Source organism: Myotis brandtii, unplaced genomic scaffold (assembly GCF_000412655.1).
Source record: "Myotis brandtii unplaced genomic scaffold, ASM41265v1 scaffold13, whole genome shotgun sequence".
NCBI lineage: Eukaryota > Metazoa > Chordata > Mammalia > Chiroptera > Vespertilionidae > Myotis > Myotis brandtii.
In genome coordinates, this window is record NW_005354595.1 from 2,420,422 (window position 1) to 2,441,945 (window position 21,524).

At 48.0% G+C, this 21,524-nt stretch overlaps 1 protein-coding gene across 1 annotated transcript in view; it reads left to right on the plus strand.

Moving 5' to 3' along the window:
- EPB41L4B (erythrocyte membrane protein band 4.1 like 4B) overlaps window positions 1-17,582 on the plus strand; it is a gene marked incomplete at its 5' end in the record, with an annotated part of 112,829 nt that extends 95,247 nt beyond the window's left edge. The window contains 5 exons of the mRNA XM_014534454.1: window positions 67-144; window positions 6,553-6,669; window positions 9,175-9,243; window positions 13,904-14,049; window positions 14,915-17,582. Of these exons, the coding sequence (XP_014389940.1) occupies window positions 67-144; window positions 6,553-6,669; window positions 9,175-9,243; window positions 13,904-14,049; window positions 14,915-14,984 (480 nt within the window). The remainder of the gene's footprint in view (window positions 1-66; window positions 145-6,552; window positions 6,670-9,174; window positions 9,244-13,903; window positions 14,050-14,914) is intronic.
- Window positions 17,583-21,524: the final 3,942 nt, after the last annotated feature.

A 21,524-nucleotide genomic window follows, 5' to 3' on the forward strand; every position in this document is an offset into this window, starting at 1 on the left:
GGGTGAAACTCCGCTGTCAGTCCCACACTGTCATTAACCGAGATGTTTCTGTCGCCTCCTCCGTAGAGCCCCTCTGACCGAGGAGGTGCCTTTACCTTGGAGCCCGGCGACCTCCTGATGGATTTCACAGAAGCCACTCCTCTGGTAAACCTCCCCTTTCGCTAGAACCAGAAAAGCCACAGGCTGTAGAGACACCTGGGCAGGGGGACAGATGGACAGAGGTGGGCATCGCTGTGGGGAAGGCTCTTCCTGGTGCCACTCTCAGCCTGGAGGGCTGGGGGTCAGCTTTCGTTGAGGATGCAGGTGCCACGGTCCCACCCAGAGTCTGCGAGGGAGGGCCGTGCTCCCTCTCCTCTGAAGATGGCGCTGGTCCCACCCCCACCGCCTGCTGCTCCCCCAGCATTGGGGCTCCTTGGTGCTTGGGGCTTGGCTTCCTGGCTTCCTGGGCTGCGCCCTGCATGCCCACCCATGGGGCATCACCTGTCGCTTAAACAACATGCGCTGGTCTGAAGCACCTGCTCACGTCCTCACCTGGCTTTCCAGGCCCCTCGTGCCTCCCTGCCATCCTCCATCCGCTGCATACAGGTCTCCCCTTCAGGAGGGGGCCCTCCTGGGACTCTGCAGGCAGGAGAGTGCGGAACAGGGGTCCTGCAGGCCAGACCTGGCTCCAATCTCTGCTCCCTCCTTAAGAGCCTTGCCATTGGCTAGCCACTGCCTCATCTGTCAAATAAGATTGTCATCGTTTACACTGTCTGCCCTACGAGTGTTAGAAGGATGGAGAGAGAGAGGGAGGGAGAGGGAGAGAGAGAGAGAAATTTTCAAGAATGCAAAGCACCATAAGTATGTGTAAGATGTTACTACTGATATTTTTGGAGGACACAGGCAAACTTGGATGTATCTCTGGCTCAGTGTAATATCCGGGTTTACTTGAGCATCAGTCACGGTCCACAAATTTGGAAAGTGAGTCAAAATGTGAGGCAAATTAAAACCGTCTCCTGAGAGCTCACTGTGCTCCCCGCCATGTGAGGCTCGGAGTGGACAGGGCAGCCAGAGGTTGGAGGGGAGGCAGGTTGATAAAGGGCCAAAATGGACAGGGGATCCAGGCACAAGATGCACAGGGAGAAGCCAGAAGGGGGAGTCATTCGGGTGTGGCTCACTGGAGGAGGATTTGGTGGATAAACACCTTTCTGGAAGGTTTTCAAATGGGGCATGATGCTGTCCAGGCTTTAGGAATGATCACCAGTCCTGCCTCAGCTGGCCCAAGGCAATCCCCTGTGATTTTACAGTTTTACCTCTCACCTGGAGATGGGTACCATCTCAGGGCTTCGAGTCGGCAGCTTTGGATAAACTGCTGAGAACGGACGGTTCTAGGAACCTTCCGAGTTATTCCCCATGTGCAAGTGGATGGAACCAAGTTATTCCTGGTCTTGTTGTTAGAAAAATTGCCAAGGGAGGGTAACTCAGAAACAGGAGCCTTCATCATCCCTTTACACAGTTGGGGAAACTGAGTCTCAGTGTGGGGTAATCACACAGGGACTGAGATGGCGCGGGAACCCAAGTGTCCTGACTCCTCCTCCGGTGCTCTTCGCATCAGACTGGGCTGCATCCGGCGTCTTCTTTAGGGAACTTGCCACCTGGGAGAAGAGCCTGGGAGAAGGGCTGTGTTTAAAGCACTCCCCAGACGGGGAAAGTTCGCCAAAGGGCCTGGAGCAAAGGGCAGCAGGTTAGGTGACTGGGCCTGGTGCTCCATCAGTACCCCATGAGTACACCCGTTACATCCTGGCGGGCCTCGGTGGCCAGCTGAGGACATCCCGCCTAGCTGGAGGGCAGCATCCCCCAAAGGACCAGAGAGGCCCTAAGGTACAGTCTGAAAGCCTATGGAAGCAAAGGGGAGAAAGCAACGTTCCTAGGCTTCACGGGACCAGGGTTTTCAAGTGTGAGTAGGAGTTTGCCATGTGGAGAAAGTAGACCCAAGCATTCTATGCAGAGGACACACCATGAACAGAATGCTGAGTATTTATTTAAAAGGCCGGATATATCTGAGAACTAGGATTAGTTTATGAAATATCTATATATAAATATATCATAGCTTTGATAGGAGTCATGGGATTCAATTAAGACCATGTTATGGATCCAGCTTGTAGATTGAATTGCCCATCTTTTCTTTGACTATAAGACTGAGGTTAGAAAGGAAGCAGCGTCAGGCAGCGACCCAGAGGTTCCATGACATGAGTTGCAAATGCCTAACAAGTGACTGTCCAGCCTCTGCCTGTACCCCTCCAGCAGCAGGAGCTCATTCCTTCTCCCCAGGACACCCGGCTGGCATCTCTGGGGGCTCTTAGCTCTGAACCCGGGGCCAGGGTGCTGTACTGCCCGGGCACAGGACGGCTGAGATCCTTGTACTGCACCGAGACCGGGCTGCCCACTTCACATGAAGGTTGCGGTGAATACGTGCTCTCAGGGTGAAGCATCCTTTGTCTTGCTTGCGTGGATTTGAGGCGTGAGTGCACGTTCACACAGCAGGCAGCCGGAGGGCTGGTATTTTGGCGGGAGCCCACCCCATTTGGGCTTTCCTCGACATCATTGGCTTTGCCCTCACTTCGCTCTAGAGTCCTGTCTTCTTTGGGTACCTAAGGGTTCCTGAGAGGAAGAGGGCCTCTGGCAGCCTGCTTCTCCCTCTGTCTGGTCCTCTGCCCTCCATCTGCTCCTCCCAGTGTCATAGCAACGCAAGCAGCAGCCCTCTCTGCCCTCATGATAAGGGTGATGGGGGATCATGTTGTCTGTGACTCGGGACAGCAGAGGAGAGATGGGGCTTAAGGTCTGGGGCCGAATGAGACCCCAAAAGCCATATCATGGCCCTGGTTCCTTGGAGAACGGAGGAAAGAAGAGAGCACAGAGCTGCACAGACAGGGAGCTGGAGAGGTGAGGGGGATAGATTATCTTGCCTTCATCTCCCAAGACACTATCAGAGCTGGTCTAACCCTGGTAACTGTCCACCCTCATGAGCCAGTCTGTGCGGGGTGGTTTCCAAAGAAGCATAGTCCAAACAGCCAAGCATAATAAGAAGGTTCAAACTTTGACTGGGATCTCTAAAAAAAAAACGTTGAAAGTTAAACTCCCACCTGGTAACACTTCTTGCATCTCTTTGCTGCCCTCTTACCTCTCTTGCCCCCTGCCCACCTGCGAGGACTTTCATCCCCAAGCTCTTCACAAAAACATTCTTTCCAGCTTCACTCTTGCAGCATTTTCCCCTCCTTTCCCCAAACCTCTTCTTCTCTCATTCCCAACTCCTTGATGGTGTAGCTCAATTTAGCAATCGAAGTCCCACCACCTCTGCAGCTCGTTGTCTGCCCAGTCCCCGAATCGGCACCACAGACTTCATAACCGGATCAGTTTCTGCCTGAGATGGAAGAGGTGGGGTGGGGGTGGGAGGGGAGAGAAGGCAGTGAGTGAAGACAGCACCCACTCTCCATCTGCTGTTCTCTGCAGGGGTGTGAGTGTGAGCAGTGCGCAGAGGATGCTGGTGTTAAGAGAATGAGGGAGGTTGGAAGGAGGATGGATGCTTTCTCTTTGGGGTTTGTCCCTCCCTGATCCCCGTTATTTCATAAACCACTCACCCAACTGCAAAGCAGAGCCGGTCACAACCCAGGTCTCTTCTGGGTCAGGGATGGTTGGTCAGGGAGGAGGCAGGTCTAGCCAGAGGAAGGCTGTGCTGGGCACAGAGTGACTGGGTTTCCATTTGTCTCATAACTTAGTTTTTATTTTGAGCCTCATTCTATCATGAGGGCTAAAGCTTCACCCCAACTCAAATCAGGGTACCTCTTCAGTCCCCCTGTGTTCTCCAGGGCATGGGAGAGAGGGAGGGCGTCATCTAATTTGTGATGTCATCGCTTGCCCATACATTGGGGCCCTCTGCTTCCCTCACGTGGAGAGTGGAACACCAATCACTGTCCTGCTGGGGTGTGCATCCCGATCTGCTGGACACACCACACAGCCCCGCTGCTCTGGGACCTGCCACCTCCCGGCTCTCCCTGAGCAGAGGGACACAGGTCCGCTCTGGCTTGAATCTCTGTTCCCCAGCCTCAGCCCAAAGATGGGGGCACAGGCCCCTTTGCTCAGTGCTCCCTAATGTCCAGCCTTCCTCCCTTCCCCTCTGGCTTTCTCCTCTGTCCTCAGACGGGCAATCTCTTTCCTTATCTGGATGATGAAGCCTCATGCATTTGCATCGTCATTTGTCCAGGCTGAAATCTTCCCCAAAGAGTCAGATTTTGAAACGCAGAAGCCAAGTAGAATCTAGCTGCCCGAATGTGGGCAAGACCCAAGGAGCAAAGGAAATACCAGGCCGAGAAAATAGAACGGCCTTTCAGAAGAGTGTCCTGTTACATGTTATCTCACTTCCTGCTCAGTTCCTAGAGTCAAGCGTGCGGGAGCCGCAGGAATGTTCTTTTGTCCACTCAGATGCCTGTTTAGAAAGGTCAGAGGTGCTTTTGGGATCAACATTTCTTGAGCATAAGAAAGTCCAATGCTGGGCAAAGCCTTAAGTCACAATGATAACCTTCAATTCAAACACTGGCGGGCTGTACCCATGTTGGCTCCTAGGCAGGGCGTCCATGATTCTTGGTCATTTAGGCCAATTGTTATTTTCTTCAAAGAGCACACATTGAGCCTGCTGGTACCTGTAAAGGCAAGGGCCCCGCGGCCTGGGGTCCCTGGTGTAGTGGTTCTGGCTGGGGCTTTGATGCCTGGGACAGGGGTGGGGACCGAGCCTGAGGGCAGACGGGAGCCAGCTTCATGCAGGCCACGGATACTGTCGGACGGACAGATGTAGGATTTATACTGAGGACCAGAGAGAACAGTGGGCCAGGGGGTGGAGGAGGGGGGAGGTTAAACTTAACTGCAGGTGACGCATATGGACTCACTTGTTTCTGAAGAATAGCTTCAGAACCATCAGGAAGGGGTCTAGACCCATGGATTTAGACTTTGCAAATGCCATTTCTGCACATCCCAGATTTGAAGAGTACAAAATGGCTGCCTTGAAGGCCACTGTGAGATAACGGTTGTAAAAGCCCCCGGAAACCGTCCTGGGCCGCACGTGGTAGAGGACGAAGTTAGATCCGTGTGGAGACAGGAAAGAGGCCTGCAGTTTTCTTGACCAGCTTTCAATGAGGCTTACCCAGCAGCTGTACTGTATTCATTATGGCAGGATCAGACCAACTATGTAAGGAGACTCTCCGGAGTGACAGGATGCCCGTGTTTATTCTCTGGAGCGAATGGTCCCTCCCTGAAACCCAAGCTAACCCCGTCAGCGGTCCCCGCCCCTGACATCAGAGCATTCTCTCTTCACCATCCTCATTTTCACCAGTACACGCTGCTGGACCTCTGCCGGGTGCATGGCACAATTTAGGGCTGGGGCGGGGAAACTGGTATCCCAAGTGATGTGGCATTTTCTCACAATGCTTGGCATCTTCCAGCTAAGCAGCAGGGTACCCCAGTGCTCATACAAGCCGCCAAGGCCTGGGCCCGTGGGTGTGGGAGGGGAAGGCCAGCATGTTTTCTCACAGATAGAGATGACAGGTTCAGCCCTAAACTCTGCGTTCCTCCTCACCGCCGACGTATCTCTTTCCTGGAGCGCTCTCCTGGGCATCTGCTCACCGATTCGCCAAAAGGTGGACCCTTGTTTAGCAGAGTGGAGGAGGCCACCAGGCATGGAAGGTGGTCGCTCCCATGTGTGTGGCCACCCCTCATAGTGCCCCATGCCGACATCACTCACTCACAGCTTTCTGGCTTGGCCTGGGCAATGCTTCAGAATCCTCAACAGCGTGCCAGGAAGACACTGCCAGTCCCGTGCAGTTGGCACAGGAGACGGCCTCTACCCACCCCCACTGGGTTGGGGTTTTGAGGCGGAGTTCTGCTCAGATGATGGAGGAGACAGATATGGGCCGCACAGATAGAGATGACAGGTTCGGCCCTAAACTCTGCGTTCCTCCTCGCCGCCGACGTATCTCTTTCCTGGAGCACTCTCCTGGGCATCTGCTCACCGATTCGCCATAAGGTGGACCCTTGTTTAGCAGAGTGGAGGAGGCCACCAGGCATGGAAGGTGGTCGCTCCCATGTGTGTGGCCACCCCTCATAGTGCCCCATGCCGACATCACTCACTCACAGCTTTCTGGCTTGGCCTGGGCAATGCTTCAGAATCCTCAACAGCGTGCCAGGAAGACACTGCCAGTCCCGTGCAGTTGGCACAGGAGACGGCCTCTACCCACCCCCACCGGGTTGGGGTTTTGAGGCGGAGTTCTGCTCAGATGATGGAGGAGACAGATATGGGCCAGAGAGGAGGAGAGAAGGCGAAGAGAGGAGGGCGGCGGGAGGGACTAGCCTCCAGTTGGCCAGAGGCTGGAAGTAGGCTGCGGGTGAGACTGGCTTGAGAGCAGGAGTTGACAGATCCGTCTTGCACTGTGCTATCTTTCTCTCCTTCCCCCTCCCTTATTTCCTCTTCCTCCTCCCCATCTCTCACCACCTCCTCCTCCCCTTCTCTCCTCTCCTTGTGAGCAGGCAGAGCCCGCCAGCGCCCCCCACTGTGCCCACTCTCGCTGCTCTCCTCCACTCTCTCTCCCCATGAAGGAAGAGACCACTGGAGTTTGCATGCACCCTCCAATCAAAACGAGGCTGGTAGGTACCCAGCAGGGAGAGGGGCCTGGCCAGGAGAGGCGAGGCGGGCAGGAGCCACCAGGCGGCGGCCGCAGGGGTGTGCAGGAGCCTCAGACCCCCCCGAGGAGGCCGGCTGACAGGTGCTCTCGCCTCATGATGGACGCCTGCTCTGGTCACATTGGGACACGGGGCTGCAGTCCTGGCCCTTCGTCGCTAGAACCAGGTCTCCAGAACCAGGAAGCTTGTTATCCTAGAGCTTCAATGAGCACAGATGCTTTTCCCAGAGAGGAAATTCTTAGTTGCATTTCTACTGAAAATAAAAGCTTTTTAAAACGTGTCTTTCTTGCTACTTATCAAGATAACATGAGTATTACATAATGACTTGAAAGGAATCACCCGTAACCCCAACCTAGCACGTTGTTGTTTTTTTCATTTTTGCATGTTTCCTGCTAATACGTATTCATATTTTTACAGAGTTAAAGCATAGTACCCATGCCATCTTCTGTTTTTCACTTAACGTTGTGTTCTTTCTACCTTGTCCTTGTTACCACATTCTCTGTGACAGTTTATATGCCCCTAGGTGAGTGGTCCACCATTTACCTAACCGGTTCTCTACCGCAGGGCGCGGGTTTGGTTCCCAGTGTGTCACTTTCCCAGGGAACACATGTAGGCTCTGGCATCAGGCATTTTATTTTCTCAGGCTAGACCAGTGGTCGGCATACTCATTAGCCAACAGAGCCAAATATCAACAGCACAACGATTGAAATTTCTTTTGAGAGCCACATTTTTTAAACTTAAACTATATAGGTAGGTACATTGTTATTAACTTAATTAGGGTACTCCTAAGTCTTAGGAAGAGCCACACTCAGGGGCCAAAGAGCCGCATGTGGCTCGCGAGCCGCAGTTTGCCGACCACGGGGCTGGACCCTGCTAGGTCCAGAATTGGGACTGACTTCGCTCCCTTGCTAAAGCGGTTATACCAAGTGACAGCACCGTCAGGAGACCATGCTTGGCCATGGAGCACAGCTGCTGGAATAGATGTTTTCTTATTTAGAGCAGGTACAACATAATTCTTCGGAGTTGCCAACGTTCACATTCCTTTCATAGCAATAATCAACCTCTCTCCCTTTCTACTCCATGCTGGTCTGAGAGTCTCACCTGTACGTTACCTTTCATCTGGCTGTTGGTCTCAGAACACCACGTGGAGCCACTAGGTCGCACAAGGAGCATGCACCACATGGCACTGGCCTCAGTCCCAGTCTTGCTGGGCCGCAGGCAGCCGCCACCAGCAATCTGAGTTGGCACCTGAGTCTTAAGGCAAAGCGTGGGGTCCATGCTGGGAATTTGGAGATGTTTAAAGAGGCGGAAGAGAAGTTGGGGGAGGGGAGCAGACTTGGGCTGGACCTCTCTCTGACTATTGCAAGGACATTATCATTCCCAGATCAGTTAGATTGAGACCTATCCCACCCATTCGGAAACCTCAGCAAATTTGGGTCTGGTTGATGTGAACTTGCTCATTCCTACTTTACTCCCCATTAGAGTGACTCAAGGGCACCAAGGAGCCATCCCAGGTTCCATAGGCAAGACCCTGAGGGACACAAAGGCTGCTCCCAATGGGCAGGTGTCTCGGCTGCAACCCTCTGGGGGGTGTGGGTGGGGGGGCAGAGTGTGCATCCCCAGCAGGTGTGCAGGCAGTTTCTGTGCCCTGAGGCTGCAGACAAAGCTAGTGCCAGAGCCATCAGGCCCCTGGGCATGCGGGCAGTTCTCTAGGGCGGCTCCCCCCATGCCCCAAGGATCCAGGAGACCAAAGACGTATTGACCAGGCAAAGAACGGAAGCAAATGCTCTTTCTGGCCACCCACCACTGCCTGATCAGATGGCGCACCCCACTCTCTCAGACCAGCCCTGCGCTGCAGCCACCCCTGGAACTGGGCCCTTTTGATCGCCATGCCTTCTGTTTCTGAAGGCCACGGTGGCAGGATTCTCACAGGCTTATGCGGGTTCCTCCGTGGCCCAGAGTGTACAGGGAGTTCAACAACTAACGTGAGCAGATAGGGAGTGCTTTCTGGCCTAATTGGTCCAGCTCTGGACTAATGTGTAATCTTGGGTAAGTCACTCCTCTGTCCACCGTGATAGACTGTGTCCCAAAATGTGGCCTCTCAGCTTCTCTAGTCCTTTCCCTGCAGCCACCCAGGCAGCCCGGCCTGCCTCATGTGCACCTGGTCAGTGGGTCAGGCCAGGGATAGGGCCCAGCATGCCTGGGAGGCCCCAGCAGACCCCAGTGAAGGGGGTTCCAGGGTGAGGTAAGCCTGGGGTGCCCCCCAAACATGAGACTACAACAAGGGGCGCAGATAAAACCACTGGCCACACTCCTGCGGGGCCTCTGTGTGTTTCCCTGCACAAGCAACGAAGGCTCTGCGTGTGTTCCCTCGAATCCTTCAGTTCGATTTAAAAAGCACACCGCCAAAGGTGGCAAAACGTTGTTTTCTAATCTGAAAGTAACACTTGTTTTCTCTCTTTTTTGAAGATAAAAACATTCCCGGTTGATCCAGTGACCTCGTTTCCTGAGCCTTTCATTGCGGGGCCGCAGTTTACCGTAAGTAGCTTAATCCAGAGAACCCGTCTGCACTCAAAGGCATTGTTCCCACGTGGCATGCTGTGCTGTGGGACGCCAGGAGCCATGCCAACAGCTTCCTTTGATCACTGTCAACTCTGACTTTGGAAGGAGCTAGGGTCTGGGGGGGTTTCCATCTTTTAGTTAGAAATTACCTAGATCCGATCCATGGGAGGAGGAGAGGGTGAGGGCATACTTGATCTGATCACAAACATAAAATTAACCATTTTAAATATGTTTTTATTAATTTTTAGAGGGAGAGGAAGGGAGGGAGAGAGAAACATTGATAAGAGAGAAACTTCATCAATCGGCTGCCTCCTGCATGCCCCCTACGGGGGATGGAGCCCGCAACCCGGGCATGTATCCGGATGGGGAATCAAACCAGTGACCAACCACTGAGACACATTGGCTGGGCTAAAAGTAACCATTTTAAAGTGACAAGTCAGTGAAAGTACATTTAGAACCGTGCAACTGCCACCATTATCTAGTTTCAAAACATTTTTATCACCCCCAAAGGAAACCTCATACCCACTCAACAGTCACTCCCCATTTCTTGCCTCCCTCTAGCCCAGTGGTTCTCAACCTTCCTAATGCCGCAACCCTTTAATACAGTTCCTCATGTTGTGGTGACCCCCAACCATAAAATTATTTTCGTTGCTACTTCATAACTGTAATTTTGCTACGGTTATGAATCATAATGTAAATATCTGATATGCAGGATGTATTTTCATTGTTACAAATTGAACATAATTAAAGCATAGTGATTAATCACAAAAACAATATGTAATTATATATGTGTGTTCCGATGGTCTTAGGTGACCCTTGTGAAAGGGTCGTTCGACCCCCAAAGGGGTCGTGACCCACAGGTTGAGAACCGCTGCTCTAGCCCCTAGTAGCCACCAATCTGCATTCCTTCTCTATGGAATTTCCTAGTTTGGATATTTCATATCAAAGGAATCATATGACCTTTTGTGTCTGGCTTCTTTCACTCAGTATGTTTTTGAGGCTCGTGCACATTGTAGCACGTGTCAGTACTTCATTTCTGTTTATGGAGGAATAATATGCCATTGTGCGTACATGCTGCAGTTTGTTGATCCTTTTATTCATTGATGGGTATTGGGTTGTTTCCACCTTTTGGCTATTGTAAATCGTGATGCCATGAACATGCGTAGACATGGTATTTTGTTTGAGTCCCAGTTTTTTATTCTTTTGAGTTGGATCTGCATCTTGATAATAGTGTGATTTTAGATACGTCACTTGACCACTCTGAACACCAGTCTCCTCTTATTTAAAGCAGACCCAGTAATAAGAATATCCTCCCTGTATCTGGTTGTGGCTAGAATCAAAAGGGATGAAGAACTTGAAAATGTTTTACTGGCCACAGACCATCCCACAAATGTCAAGTGTGATTGTTGTTTCTCAAGGCTGGAGAGGCAGGTGGTGTAATTAACAAGAGCCAGTAGTTGTGACAACTGGCTTCCAGCCATCACCTCTCTCTGTGTTGCCGGGCAGCTTCTACTCGCTGCCAACAGTTAAAATGCTTTTTAACATTTAAGTGCTGTAGTTTCCTCATCTGCAGAACGAGAGGGTCTGATAATTTCCAAGTTTCTTTTCAGTTGCTCAGTTCTTTTCTTTAAATGAACATGGCTGCAGGAGCTCACTATATCATGGGTGGCTGTCCAGAGCACAGACGGGGAGTCCAGGGTCTCTCCTCTTTTGCTCTCACCCCCTCCTCCCAGGGATCAGATCTAGGTAATTCCTAGAACCAAGTGATTCCTGATCCTCCTTCCAAAGGGTTTCTGGCCCCTCTGGGGGATCTGTGAGGTGGGCTGTAGTGACCTTGGGGTAGCTCCAAGGGCAGTCTCATGAGTTGGATTATGGTCACTACTTGAGGTGGTTTGAGTCACATGGAGAGGGAAGGTGTACACAATCCAGGCAAAGGCAAAAACAGGCTCCCAGAACATCCATTTCGAGGAGCATGAGCTGTTGCCAGCACCTGCCTTTTAAGAACGAGAGGACAGAGACACAGGGGCTGGGCCAGGCTGTTAAATGTTATTACTCCGACGTTCATCCCACCCCTGCAGTTTTGCTAGGCACAGTTCCCCAGCTGGAAACTCTGGCTCCTCTTCCCTCAGCTGGCCATAATGGGCACTCTGGCCTCCTGCCCAGCCTTGGCAGTGCCGTGAGACACCCAGGGAAGCCCTTCCTGAAAAGCTGGGGGCCAAGGCAGAGCAGGAAACCAATGTCAGAAACCACGCTGGGACTTTTAAGAACTGGGCAAGAGTGGTTTGAAGGCAGCTGGAGGAGGCAGAGGGAACAGCATGAACATGGGGCAAAAGGGATCATCCCATGTTCAAGGGACTGAAATCAAAGCAAGAAGAACTAAAATGCAGAGAGCAAGGGAGTGGGGCATGAGAAGAGGAAGGGGGGAAGGAATAAACACTCAAGGAGCAAAAACATGCTTCATTCAACAACTATTAAAAAGATGAGTACTCAGGGTTGAGATTTAATAATATTAGTAAATTTCGCTGCTCCCCAAGGTCATTCTTAAGTGAAGCTAGCTTTTTTTCTTTCTACCTGGAGTGCATGGCCTTGAAGAATATAATGGCTGCTAATATAGTTTGGTGCCACTGCCTTGATTCATGCTAGCACTCTTACCCACCATTGCCTTTGTGCCATATTTCCCCCTTTTCCAAGAGAGTATCAAAAGTGACATTAAAAGCTCAACCTCCACCTAGATCACTAAAACAATAAAACAACTTTTTACTCCAGCTCCTGTATCAGGATGGGCTAAGTCATGCTTGAAAATGACAAACTGAATTTCCTGCTCATGCTGTATGTCCGTCATGGATGGGCTGAGGGTGTCATCCTCTTTCTGGGACCCAGGCTAATGGAGCAGCTGCCACCTAGAACATTGCTAGCACAGTGGCAGAAGGGAAAAAAGAGGCAATAAGTTGCACACTGGCTCTTAAATCTTTCAAAGGAAACAAAATATGGCACCTCAACTCACGTTTCCTTGGCCAAAGAAAAGCATGTGGCCATGCCTAACTTTTAAAAAAAATATATTTTTTTTATTGATTTCAGAGAGGAAGGGAGAAGGAGAAAGAGATGGAAACATCAATGATGAGAGAGAAACACTTATCAGCTGCCTCTGGCACACTCCCTACTGGGGATCGAGCCCAAAACCCAGGCATGTGCCCTAAAAGGCATCAAACCATGACCTCCTGGTTCATGGGTCTATGCTCAACTATTGAGCCACACTGTCCTGGAGGCCATGCCTACCTTTAAAGAGGGTGGGGAAGAGCAGCCCTACCAGGGGCCTGGAAAGTGATGAGCCAGAATTATCTGGTGGACCACACATAAGATGACTACAGCCCAACATTTGTGCAAGCTCTTTGTGGCAAACACTACATGCTGGAAAATGTCTGATGCTCCCTTCTTCATGGGCAAATCGTTGGCATTGCTCCATTCCAGGCCAGGTCAGTTTTCCCTCTGGAGACAGGTGTAAAACAAAAAGGGGCTTGTATTTTTCAGCAATAGCCTCTCATGACCTCTCAAAGATAAGCCTCTCCCCACCGCTCAAGCCAAATATATCCTTACAGAACAATAGCTATACTTGATTTTTTTTAGAGATTTTTCATGTTTTCTTAGAAGGGATAAGTTATCTTCTGTCTAAATGTAGTGCTCATTTGATGGTCAATGCCTCTTCTTTAGAAAGCCAGGAAATAGTGTGAAAAATCAAGTTATAAGATATGAAGCTGGCATTATCTAAAGGATATAAAAGAAGCAAAAAGCATGCACAGAAAAAATACAATGAGGATGTATACTGACAACAACAGTAAAGGATTATGGAATTTCTTCATTTATTTGCTTTTATATGTCTCCTAAGTTTTCTATATAAAAGTAATAAGCATATCATGCCTTTTAAGGCAGTATTCTCTAGACCAGTAGTTTTCAAACGTTCCCTGGTTTCAGAATTATCTAGAGGCCTTGTGAAAACCCGGACTGCTGGACTTCCCCAGACATTCTGGTTCCAGAGGTCTTTGGTGGGGCCTGAGAATTTGCATTTTTACCAAGTTTCAAGATAACACTGATGCTGCCAGTCTGGGGACCATACTTTGGAACCATTGCTATGGTGGTGAAAGACACCAGTTATGGAGCCAGCTCACCCTGGTTCTAAATACTGGTTCTTAACACACCCTGTGTGACCTTGGGAAGATTCTTGACCTCTCTGGAGCCTCACTTTCCTTTTCCATAAAATCTGTTCTAAGATGCACATTTTTTTTTCACCTTTAAACATCTCTGAAATAAAAAACTCATTACAATGGGGGGTGGGACAAAGTTTGATTGGTCACATTTTTCTTTCTCAGTAGTGGCACATGGAAAAATGGTGCATCTTACAATGATGGGGTCTAAAATGTGATGAAATATGATCTCCACCTTACAGCATTGTCCGGAGGCAATGTGTGTCAAGTACTTCACATAGTGTCTGGCACAAAGTAAAATCACTTAATAAATGACAATTGAGTTTAGCTGTTACCAAAAAGTAACAGGAATTGCATGGTATGGCTTAGGGAGCAGCTGACAGAGTGCAGGGAAACCTAGACTGAGATTGCTTTCCTCGTTCCTGTTTCCTCTCCAGGCAGACTTTAGAGACAGTAAATTACAGTGCTGCCCTGGCCAGTCTTCCCCGCTGATCCCAGCCGTGACCCTGAGGCCTTTGACAGAGACCATCTCCACAGTGCAGACCATCTACACCACTCGGAAGCCTGTTTCTCTGGCAGCCAGGTGGGTCAGGGAAACCAGGCACAGGCCTTAGGTTCACTGTGTTTGTGACGTCTACAACCCAGTCATTCATTCTTTCATTCATTTTTTTCTGGGTTTATTGACATGCCTTCAAAGGCTAGACAGTACTTGAGGTGCTAGGGATGTACAGTGAACAAAGTAGGTGAAGTACCTTAAGAAGTTTACAATTTAGTGTTGGGGAAGAGGAGACAGACATTAAATGAGTGTGTGTGTGTGTGTGTGTGTGTGTGATGAACAAAGTAGGTGAAAGTCCAACCTTTACGAAGTTTACAATTTAGTGTTGGGGAAGAGGAGACAGACATTAAATGAGTGTGTGTGTGTGTGTGTGTGTGTGTGTGTGTGTGCAAACAGTGGAGACAGATTCCATAGATAGGCAACTGGGCCTGAGGGCCAGGAAGTTAGAAGCAATCTCTTAAAGCAGCCAATTTTAATTCAGTTTTACTTATTAAAACATAGGAGGGAATTGTAGGAGAAAGTGCATACGAGACCAATTGAAAGCTTGATTTAAAGAAACCTAGCCTCTGGACATCGTCCCAGTCACTCAAAAGACCATTCCTGAGAGGCTACTGTGCACCAGTGCCTGTGCTAGGCTCTGGGGGTTCAGAGGCGAATGACGTATATACAGTCTGTCCCCTGAGGAACTCTCAGTCTGGAGGGGGAAGCCAATAGGTAGCCAGACAATTTCAGGTCATTGTCGTGCTAGCAAATGTAGGGGGCCCTGAAAGAGCCTGACAGAAAAAGTCAAGAACTACAACCAAGAACGAATCTGGGCGACAACTTCAGCAAGCCCGCTCTTGTGATTTTTGAGGCTTTATCTTACTGTTTTGTCACCTACTCTGTTTTTCAGTGCAGAGACGCTCCGGCAGGAACTGGAGAGAGAGAAAATGATGAAAAGACTGTTGATGACCGAACTGTGACTTCTCCCCTTGCTGCCTGGAGGACGGCATGGTGCCTTCTGTCATTTTCCTTCTTCGGGCTTTGTGTGCTCACTCTAGCACAACATGCAAATGTGTGCTCTGCTCGCCCAGGTCCCCATGGTTAGTTGAAGCCAACATCTGGCTTGACTTTTATTGGAAAAGTTATTTAATGTCTCCTGAGTATTAGAGTTTTTCTTCTACTCAATGTAGTGGAGACAGGATTTGTAAGTCTTGGCGAAAAAAAATGGAAAAATGGGGATCCCTTTTCAGAAGTACCTGTGTGTATTCATTGATAACCACAGGGGTACTAAGGCGCAGAATCCTTTGCTATCAATCTCAATCATGTGATTTTGTATGATTGAAATTTACACCAAGCTTTGACTGTTTGCTAAAGAGTCATTTTTAACGAGAGAATAATTCTTTATTGCTGGTTTTTCATTTACACTGGTAAATACACAGATCTTTTAAAGTCTTTAACATTCATTTTTATTCAGACACGAGTAGGTGAACTAAAAAGGAAAGTTGCAATCACCAGGACTCGAGGTACTTCAGCTTAATCTGAAACATAATTTCATGTGTGACTTTGTTAAATTCGATATTATTTGGGATACACAGAATTTATGATTGAACCCAAAGTAGGAAATTATAGCTTAAATTCTAAAAATCCTTACAAGATTAAGGTGATTCAATATCAGGATTCATTGGGGGTGTTCCATAAAGGAGAATTATTTCTAAAGTTGATCAATTCCTATCCTGTTGCTAGAACCTTGACCAGAAGAAACTCTGCTCTCTTTTTGTAAGTTTCCAGAAATGTGTTTTTAAATTTTTATTATGCACTTGAACAACTTTGCAGGAATAAAGGAACCCCCTAGCCACAAACTAGCCCTCCAAATTGTTTCCCAAGCTTTCTCAATGAATATGCACACCTTTTTTACAGTGGTATGATCGGTGTGTACACACTCTTTGGTTGTACTTCTCCGCCTAACACATAACTTCTCTTTTCAATACAGATCCTGCTCTCACCAATTTAAATATCTTTATATCCTTATAACATGGTTAACCTCACTGCTCCCCATTATTAGATATTTGAGTTATATCCAAGCTCTCACTCTTATAAATAGTGCTGCTATGAATGTCTTTGTAAAAAAAATTACCCTTCCTTTGGATTCTCCCCCCCTGGGAATATCTCCAAAGAGGGATTGTGAGGTCAAAGAGCATGAAGTATTGTATAACTCTTACTTTATTGCCAGATTGCTTTCTAGAAAGATCCAATCTTTGGGTTGGAAGGACCGTAAAGGTCAACCCCCTCGATCCCCTCCGAATGCTTGAACTCCTACAATTTATGATGCCACCAGCAATGTATAAGCATTTCTATTTACCAATAGCTCTGCCAGTATTGGGTTTTGCCATTTTAATTTATTTTTGCTTGTTTAATAGGTGTGTACAGTTGTCCTTGAAAGGTTGTTTTATTTCATTAACTGCTAGCAAGGCCGAGCACTTTTCCATGTGATGATTTACTAGCTATATTTCCTTGTGTGTAAAATGTCCATCCATTTCTTAAGACCGCTTGTTAAGTGGAACTGATCTCATATATTTGTATCAGAACTGTATTTTTATGTTGTGTTGTATAGTTTGCTCTCCTGTCCCTGTACTTAAAACTGAATGGTGCCAATAATTTGATACTAATGATTATTTAAAAAGAGCAATGCCTCATTTACTAGCATTGTTGTAAAAGGAGGCATGTAAGCAAATATTCAGATCACAGAGGATTAACCCCTGAAGTGCTGAATCTTTAAAATATTAATATTTTTTGAGGGAAATCTTTCTAAGCTGTATTACACACTTCCCTGCCTTAGTAAACAGAGTATACCGGAGAGTATTTCACCTTTTCTTGATGAGTCATGGTCATCATTGTAAACATCAGCCCCTTTTGGACTTGGCGTGGTGCAGTAATGTCATTAGAAGCTATCAGAACGTGTGGGGCTTGGCTTTGCCTTTCACAGGCTGTTGTGCTCGTCTCATTGATGGCTTCTACTGCTGTCTGCTCTGCTGGTGAAGCCATCTGGGGCATTTGGGGTATTTGGGACCTTTTCATCCCTGTACTACACGACCCCTGGCTGTACCTTTAAAACAGCTTTCGCCGTTCTTTATCTCGTGCACACGATGATGCCAAATGTGTTTCTGTACAATATGGGGAGCTCTCTGTGTCTGGGCTCGTCAGCTCTTGCCAATCCAGCACCTAACCTGTTAGCTTTCTGAGTTTTCTGCTCTTCACCTCCTGCTCTCTGATGGGAACCTCCCAGGCAAAACAGGAAGTTCTCTTGCGGAGGCCAGGAACCCCAGTGTCACATGGTGTCAGGTTGGCTCTGCTGCTGAGGAGGGATGCATGGGCTTTCTGGCCGCTGTTTTCAGGAGCCTCTAAGTCTCCTGCTTCTTCCTCCCCGCGTCCCCCTGGGTTCACAGATGTTTCAGAAGGTGGATGTCACAGATGTCTCAGAAGTCTGATCACAAACTCGTTGGCTACTACTGTGTATGAAAACCCAGTACCTTTGGCAGCTCAACTCTAATCAGTAAAATCAAGAGGATTCCATTGTTTCAGCAGTTGTCCTGGTTATTTGCCTATGTAAATGTATGATGGGTGCTTGGCATTGGGAGCTGAGCAGAAGACATTGGCTTGGGTGGATTCACAGGGGTAAATGTGAATTGGTACAGTCACTTCATCTGTTTTAAATACTTAAAACCAAAACAATGGTACCATATGGTCACACAACACACATGTTATGTCCAGGGTGGGGAAATCAGCACACACATGTTATGTCCAGGGTGGGCAATCAGCAACACACACGTTATGTCCAGGGTGGGGAAGTCAGCACACACATGCTATGTCCAGGGTGGGCAATCAGCAACACACACGTTATGTCCAGGGTGGGGAAGTCAGCACACACATGCTATGTCCAGGGTGGGCAATCAGCAACACACACGTTATGTCCAGGGTGGGGAAGTCAGCACACACACGTTATGTCCAGGGTGGGGAAGTCAGCACACACACGTTATGTCCAGGGTGGGGAAGTCAGCTTGCTGACATAATCACTCCCGGCCTCCAAACTGCGGGCCACTGACTCCTGACGGGCATGGCGGTGAGTGCCAGGGGCCTGGGAAGCTGGCGACCCACAGGGTATGTGGACTGTAGACTGTGTAGGAGCATCTTTCTTAGGTTTGAAGAATTTTAAAACTAGGTCTTGGAGCATTCAAAAGATCCCACCTGAATGCACCCCAAATTTCATATTCCCCAAATAGCACAGGAATATTCTAATAGCTTTACCTTTCTTTCACCATCTCAAAGATCACTATTCTTTTAAAAAATTCAACATTCCATTACCATTTTAAAGTGTACAAATTCAGTGGTTTTTAGTATATTTGCAACGTTGTGCCAACATCACCACTAAATACAGAACATTTCCATCATTCCAAAAAAGAAACTCCATGTCTAGAGTCGCAACCTGTCTCCCATCCCCTAGCAACCACTGATTTACTCTCTGTTCCTAATTTCTGCCTAAGGATTTGCCTATTCTGTACACTTCATATACATGGAATCACACAATATGTGGTCCCTTGTGTCTGGCTTCTTTCACTGACCACAGTTTCTTCAAGGTTTATCTGTGTAGTAGCATGGATCAGTACTTTATTCCTTTTTATGGCTGAGTAATATGCCATTGTATGAACATACCAACTTTTCATGGCTGAGTAATATTCCATTGTATGAATATTACACCTTTGTTTATCCATTTGTCAGTTGACAGACATTTGGGTTGCCACCACTTTTTGGCTATTATGAATAATACAAACATTTGTGTACAAGTTTTTGGGTGAACATATGTTTTCCATTCTCTTGGGTGTACAGCTGAGATTGGAATAGTTTGGTCACATGGCAACTTTTGTTTAACTTTGGAGAAGCTGCCGGGATCACAGTTTTTACTCCTTAAGCCATCGAAAATGGAAAAATCACATTTATTACTAGACAGAACATGGGCACATCCATTACAGATACTGAGATGCAGCACTGATTTGGGGGAATTTTTATAACGGGGGAAAAAAGTTGTTTTAGTGAAGTGGCTTTGATGAGAAGAGAAAATAAAAATAAAGGTGGTTTCTTCTAAAAGTGAAATTAAACTCAGATTCATCTCTAGGTCCTTGTGTGAGTAGCTGGCTCTTGCTCAGCCAGTGGTCTCAGAATATTCAGGGAAAGTTTCCTCCCAGAAAATGTGAACAAAAGAGAAAAAAGGGGAATAAAACAGCAATAGATAGCAAGCTCAGGTTCCCAAACCAGAGAATCAACACTGAAATCAGAAATGTGTTTTTGTTTGTTTGTTTGTTGTGGGTCTTTTCCTAAATGTTGATCAATTTAAAACTGACTATACCTTCCCTGGTGAACAGGAGAAGAAAAGAAAGGAATTTCAATTTTTAAGAAGTAGGGTTTTGGTGTTCTGTGTTTTTTTTGTTGTTGTTGTTGTTTTAGCATTACATGTTTATAGATTTTTCAACTGCCTTTTTTGTATTTTAGAATTTTATACATTACAAAGCTGTTTTTTGGGGCAAAGTCTCTTTGTTTTGATTGTTAAATAGTTGTAGTTCATCTTACCTTTTTCAAGCAATAAATCTGACTTCTTGCAACAGCTGGTCTGTTGGGAGATCTCGTGAAGCCGAAGGGTTTCATGAATTATACCTGATTCACCCGTCAGGATAAACAGGTTTAAGCTCTAACTGAACATCCCCCTGACAATGTCAGCTGATACCCAAGAGCAAACACTTGACCTCTGAGTCTCACAGCACTTTTCACTATTTCTACTCCAGCACTATCTCCCGTCTCCCCTGCAGTCACTAGTTTCTTTTTGAATGTTTGTATTTCGCAACCTTATGTGTTCATTCATGCCACTAGTAGCCTTGAACCCTATTTATTCTTACCTATACCATCTTATTTAAACTCCCTGGTCATCATGGAGGTCACTATCACCACTCCACACAAGCTTATGTCTGGGTCTGCATTTGGAACCTCTCTGTGCTTTCTGTCTCCATCATTATTTTATTTGTTTATGCAAGAAAATATAACGAAAAAAAGAAAAAGCAGGCAAAAATGCTGACTCTGCAATACCAGCATAAAAAGAACTGAGTCAGTGCTTTCTAACGGAAGACAGCTTGGTTTGAATATGTTATCATTCCAAAACCACCATTAGCGGTGAACTCCGGGACCTGGCACGCAGTTAAGTGCTTGGTGTGAATACAGGGATGGCTGAGTAAACAACCAAAGGGAATTGTAAGCGGCAGGAACGGATTTGAGAGAGTTGAGCATTCAGCGTGGCCATCAGGCCTGGTACAAAGCTTGCTGCGGGGGAACCAGAGTACACCGGCTGCCTCGCTTTGAAGGGGTCGGGTTATGCAAAGGCCCCAGCAGCCTCTGCAGGTTACACACTCCAAACGTCTGGAGAGGAAGCAGGTGCATCCAGCCCAGCGAGCTGGGCTCTCGTGTCCCCTGGCTCTGAGCACCTACCTCAGTTCCCCTAGCGTGGGGATCTTGCTATTTCAACTTCCTCCTGTGATGATGCCAAGACATCATGAGTACAGGCAGTGCTTTATAAAGGGTGTCCCAAAATTCACGCAAGATTTGAATTTTGTGTGAGCATTAACAACAACAACAAAAAATAAAAGCCTAATTTTACTTGGTTTATTGAATCAGATTCTAATATCTGTTGCCCTTTGATTTCAATCCCTTCAATTTGATAAGCATTACCAAGTACCAATTATGGCCCAGGAGCAGGGACAATGAAGACCAATGAAGACCACGGCTTTGCGTATGTGCCAGCATACCCGATGTGCTATTCCATACATAACCCTTATACAGTGGGGCCTTGACTTACGAGTGTCCCAACTAACGAGTTTTTTGAGATCCCCGCTGTCTCTCGGCTGATTTTTTGCATTGAGTTGATAGAGTAATTTGAGTTAACAAGCTCGGTCTCGGAACGAATTAAACTCGTAAGTCAAGGCCCCACTGTACTGTATACTTTATGAATCAATAAAAAATTTACAATTTTTAATTATAAACCTGTATTTTCTATCAAAATTACTTCTTGCGTGGATTTTGGGACACCCTTTATAAACCAAAAGGTGTCTGAACAAGGTGGGGAGCGGGGACAGCAGCTCTGACCAGGTGTGTCCCAGGTAAACCTTCAGGGGAGCACCTCTTAAACCTGCGCGAGCACTCGGGGTCTCTGGGGGACCCTGGTGAAATGCAGACCCTGACTCCCGAGCCTGCAGCGCCACGAGGTTAGTGACGCTCACAAACTGGGGATGCTGAGCTGCTGAGCTGAGGACCACGGTCTGAAGAGCAGGTCCAGAGGGGCCACCTCTGCGTCCGCGGGAGACACGCGCAGGGAGAGGAGGAGCAGTGGGGAGGCTGGGAGGAAGGACGGGGGAAGCGAGAGGAGAGGCTGGGAGGGAAAGGAGGGAGGCTGCGGGCCCCGGCGAGGATGCGCAGACCCAGGCGGC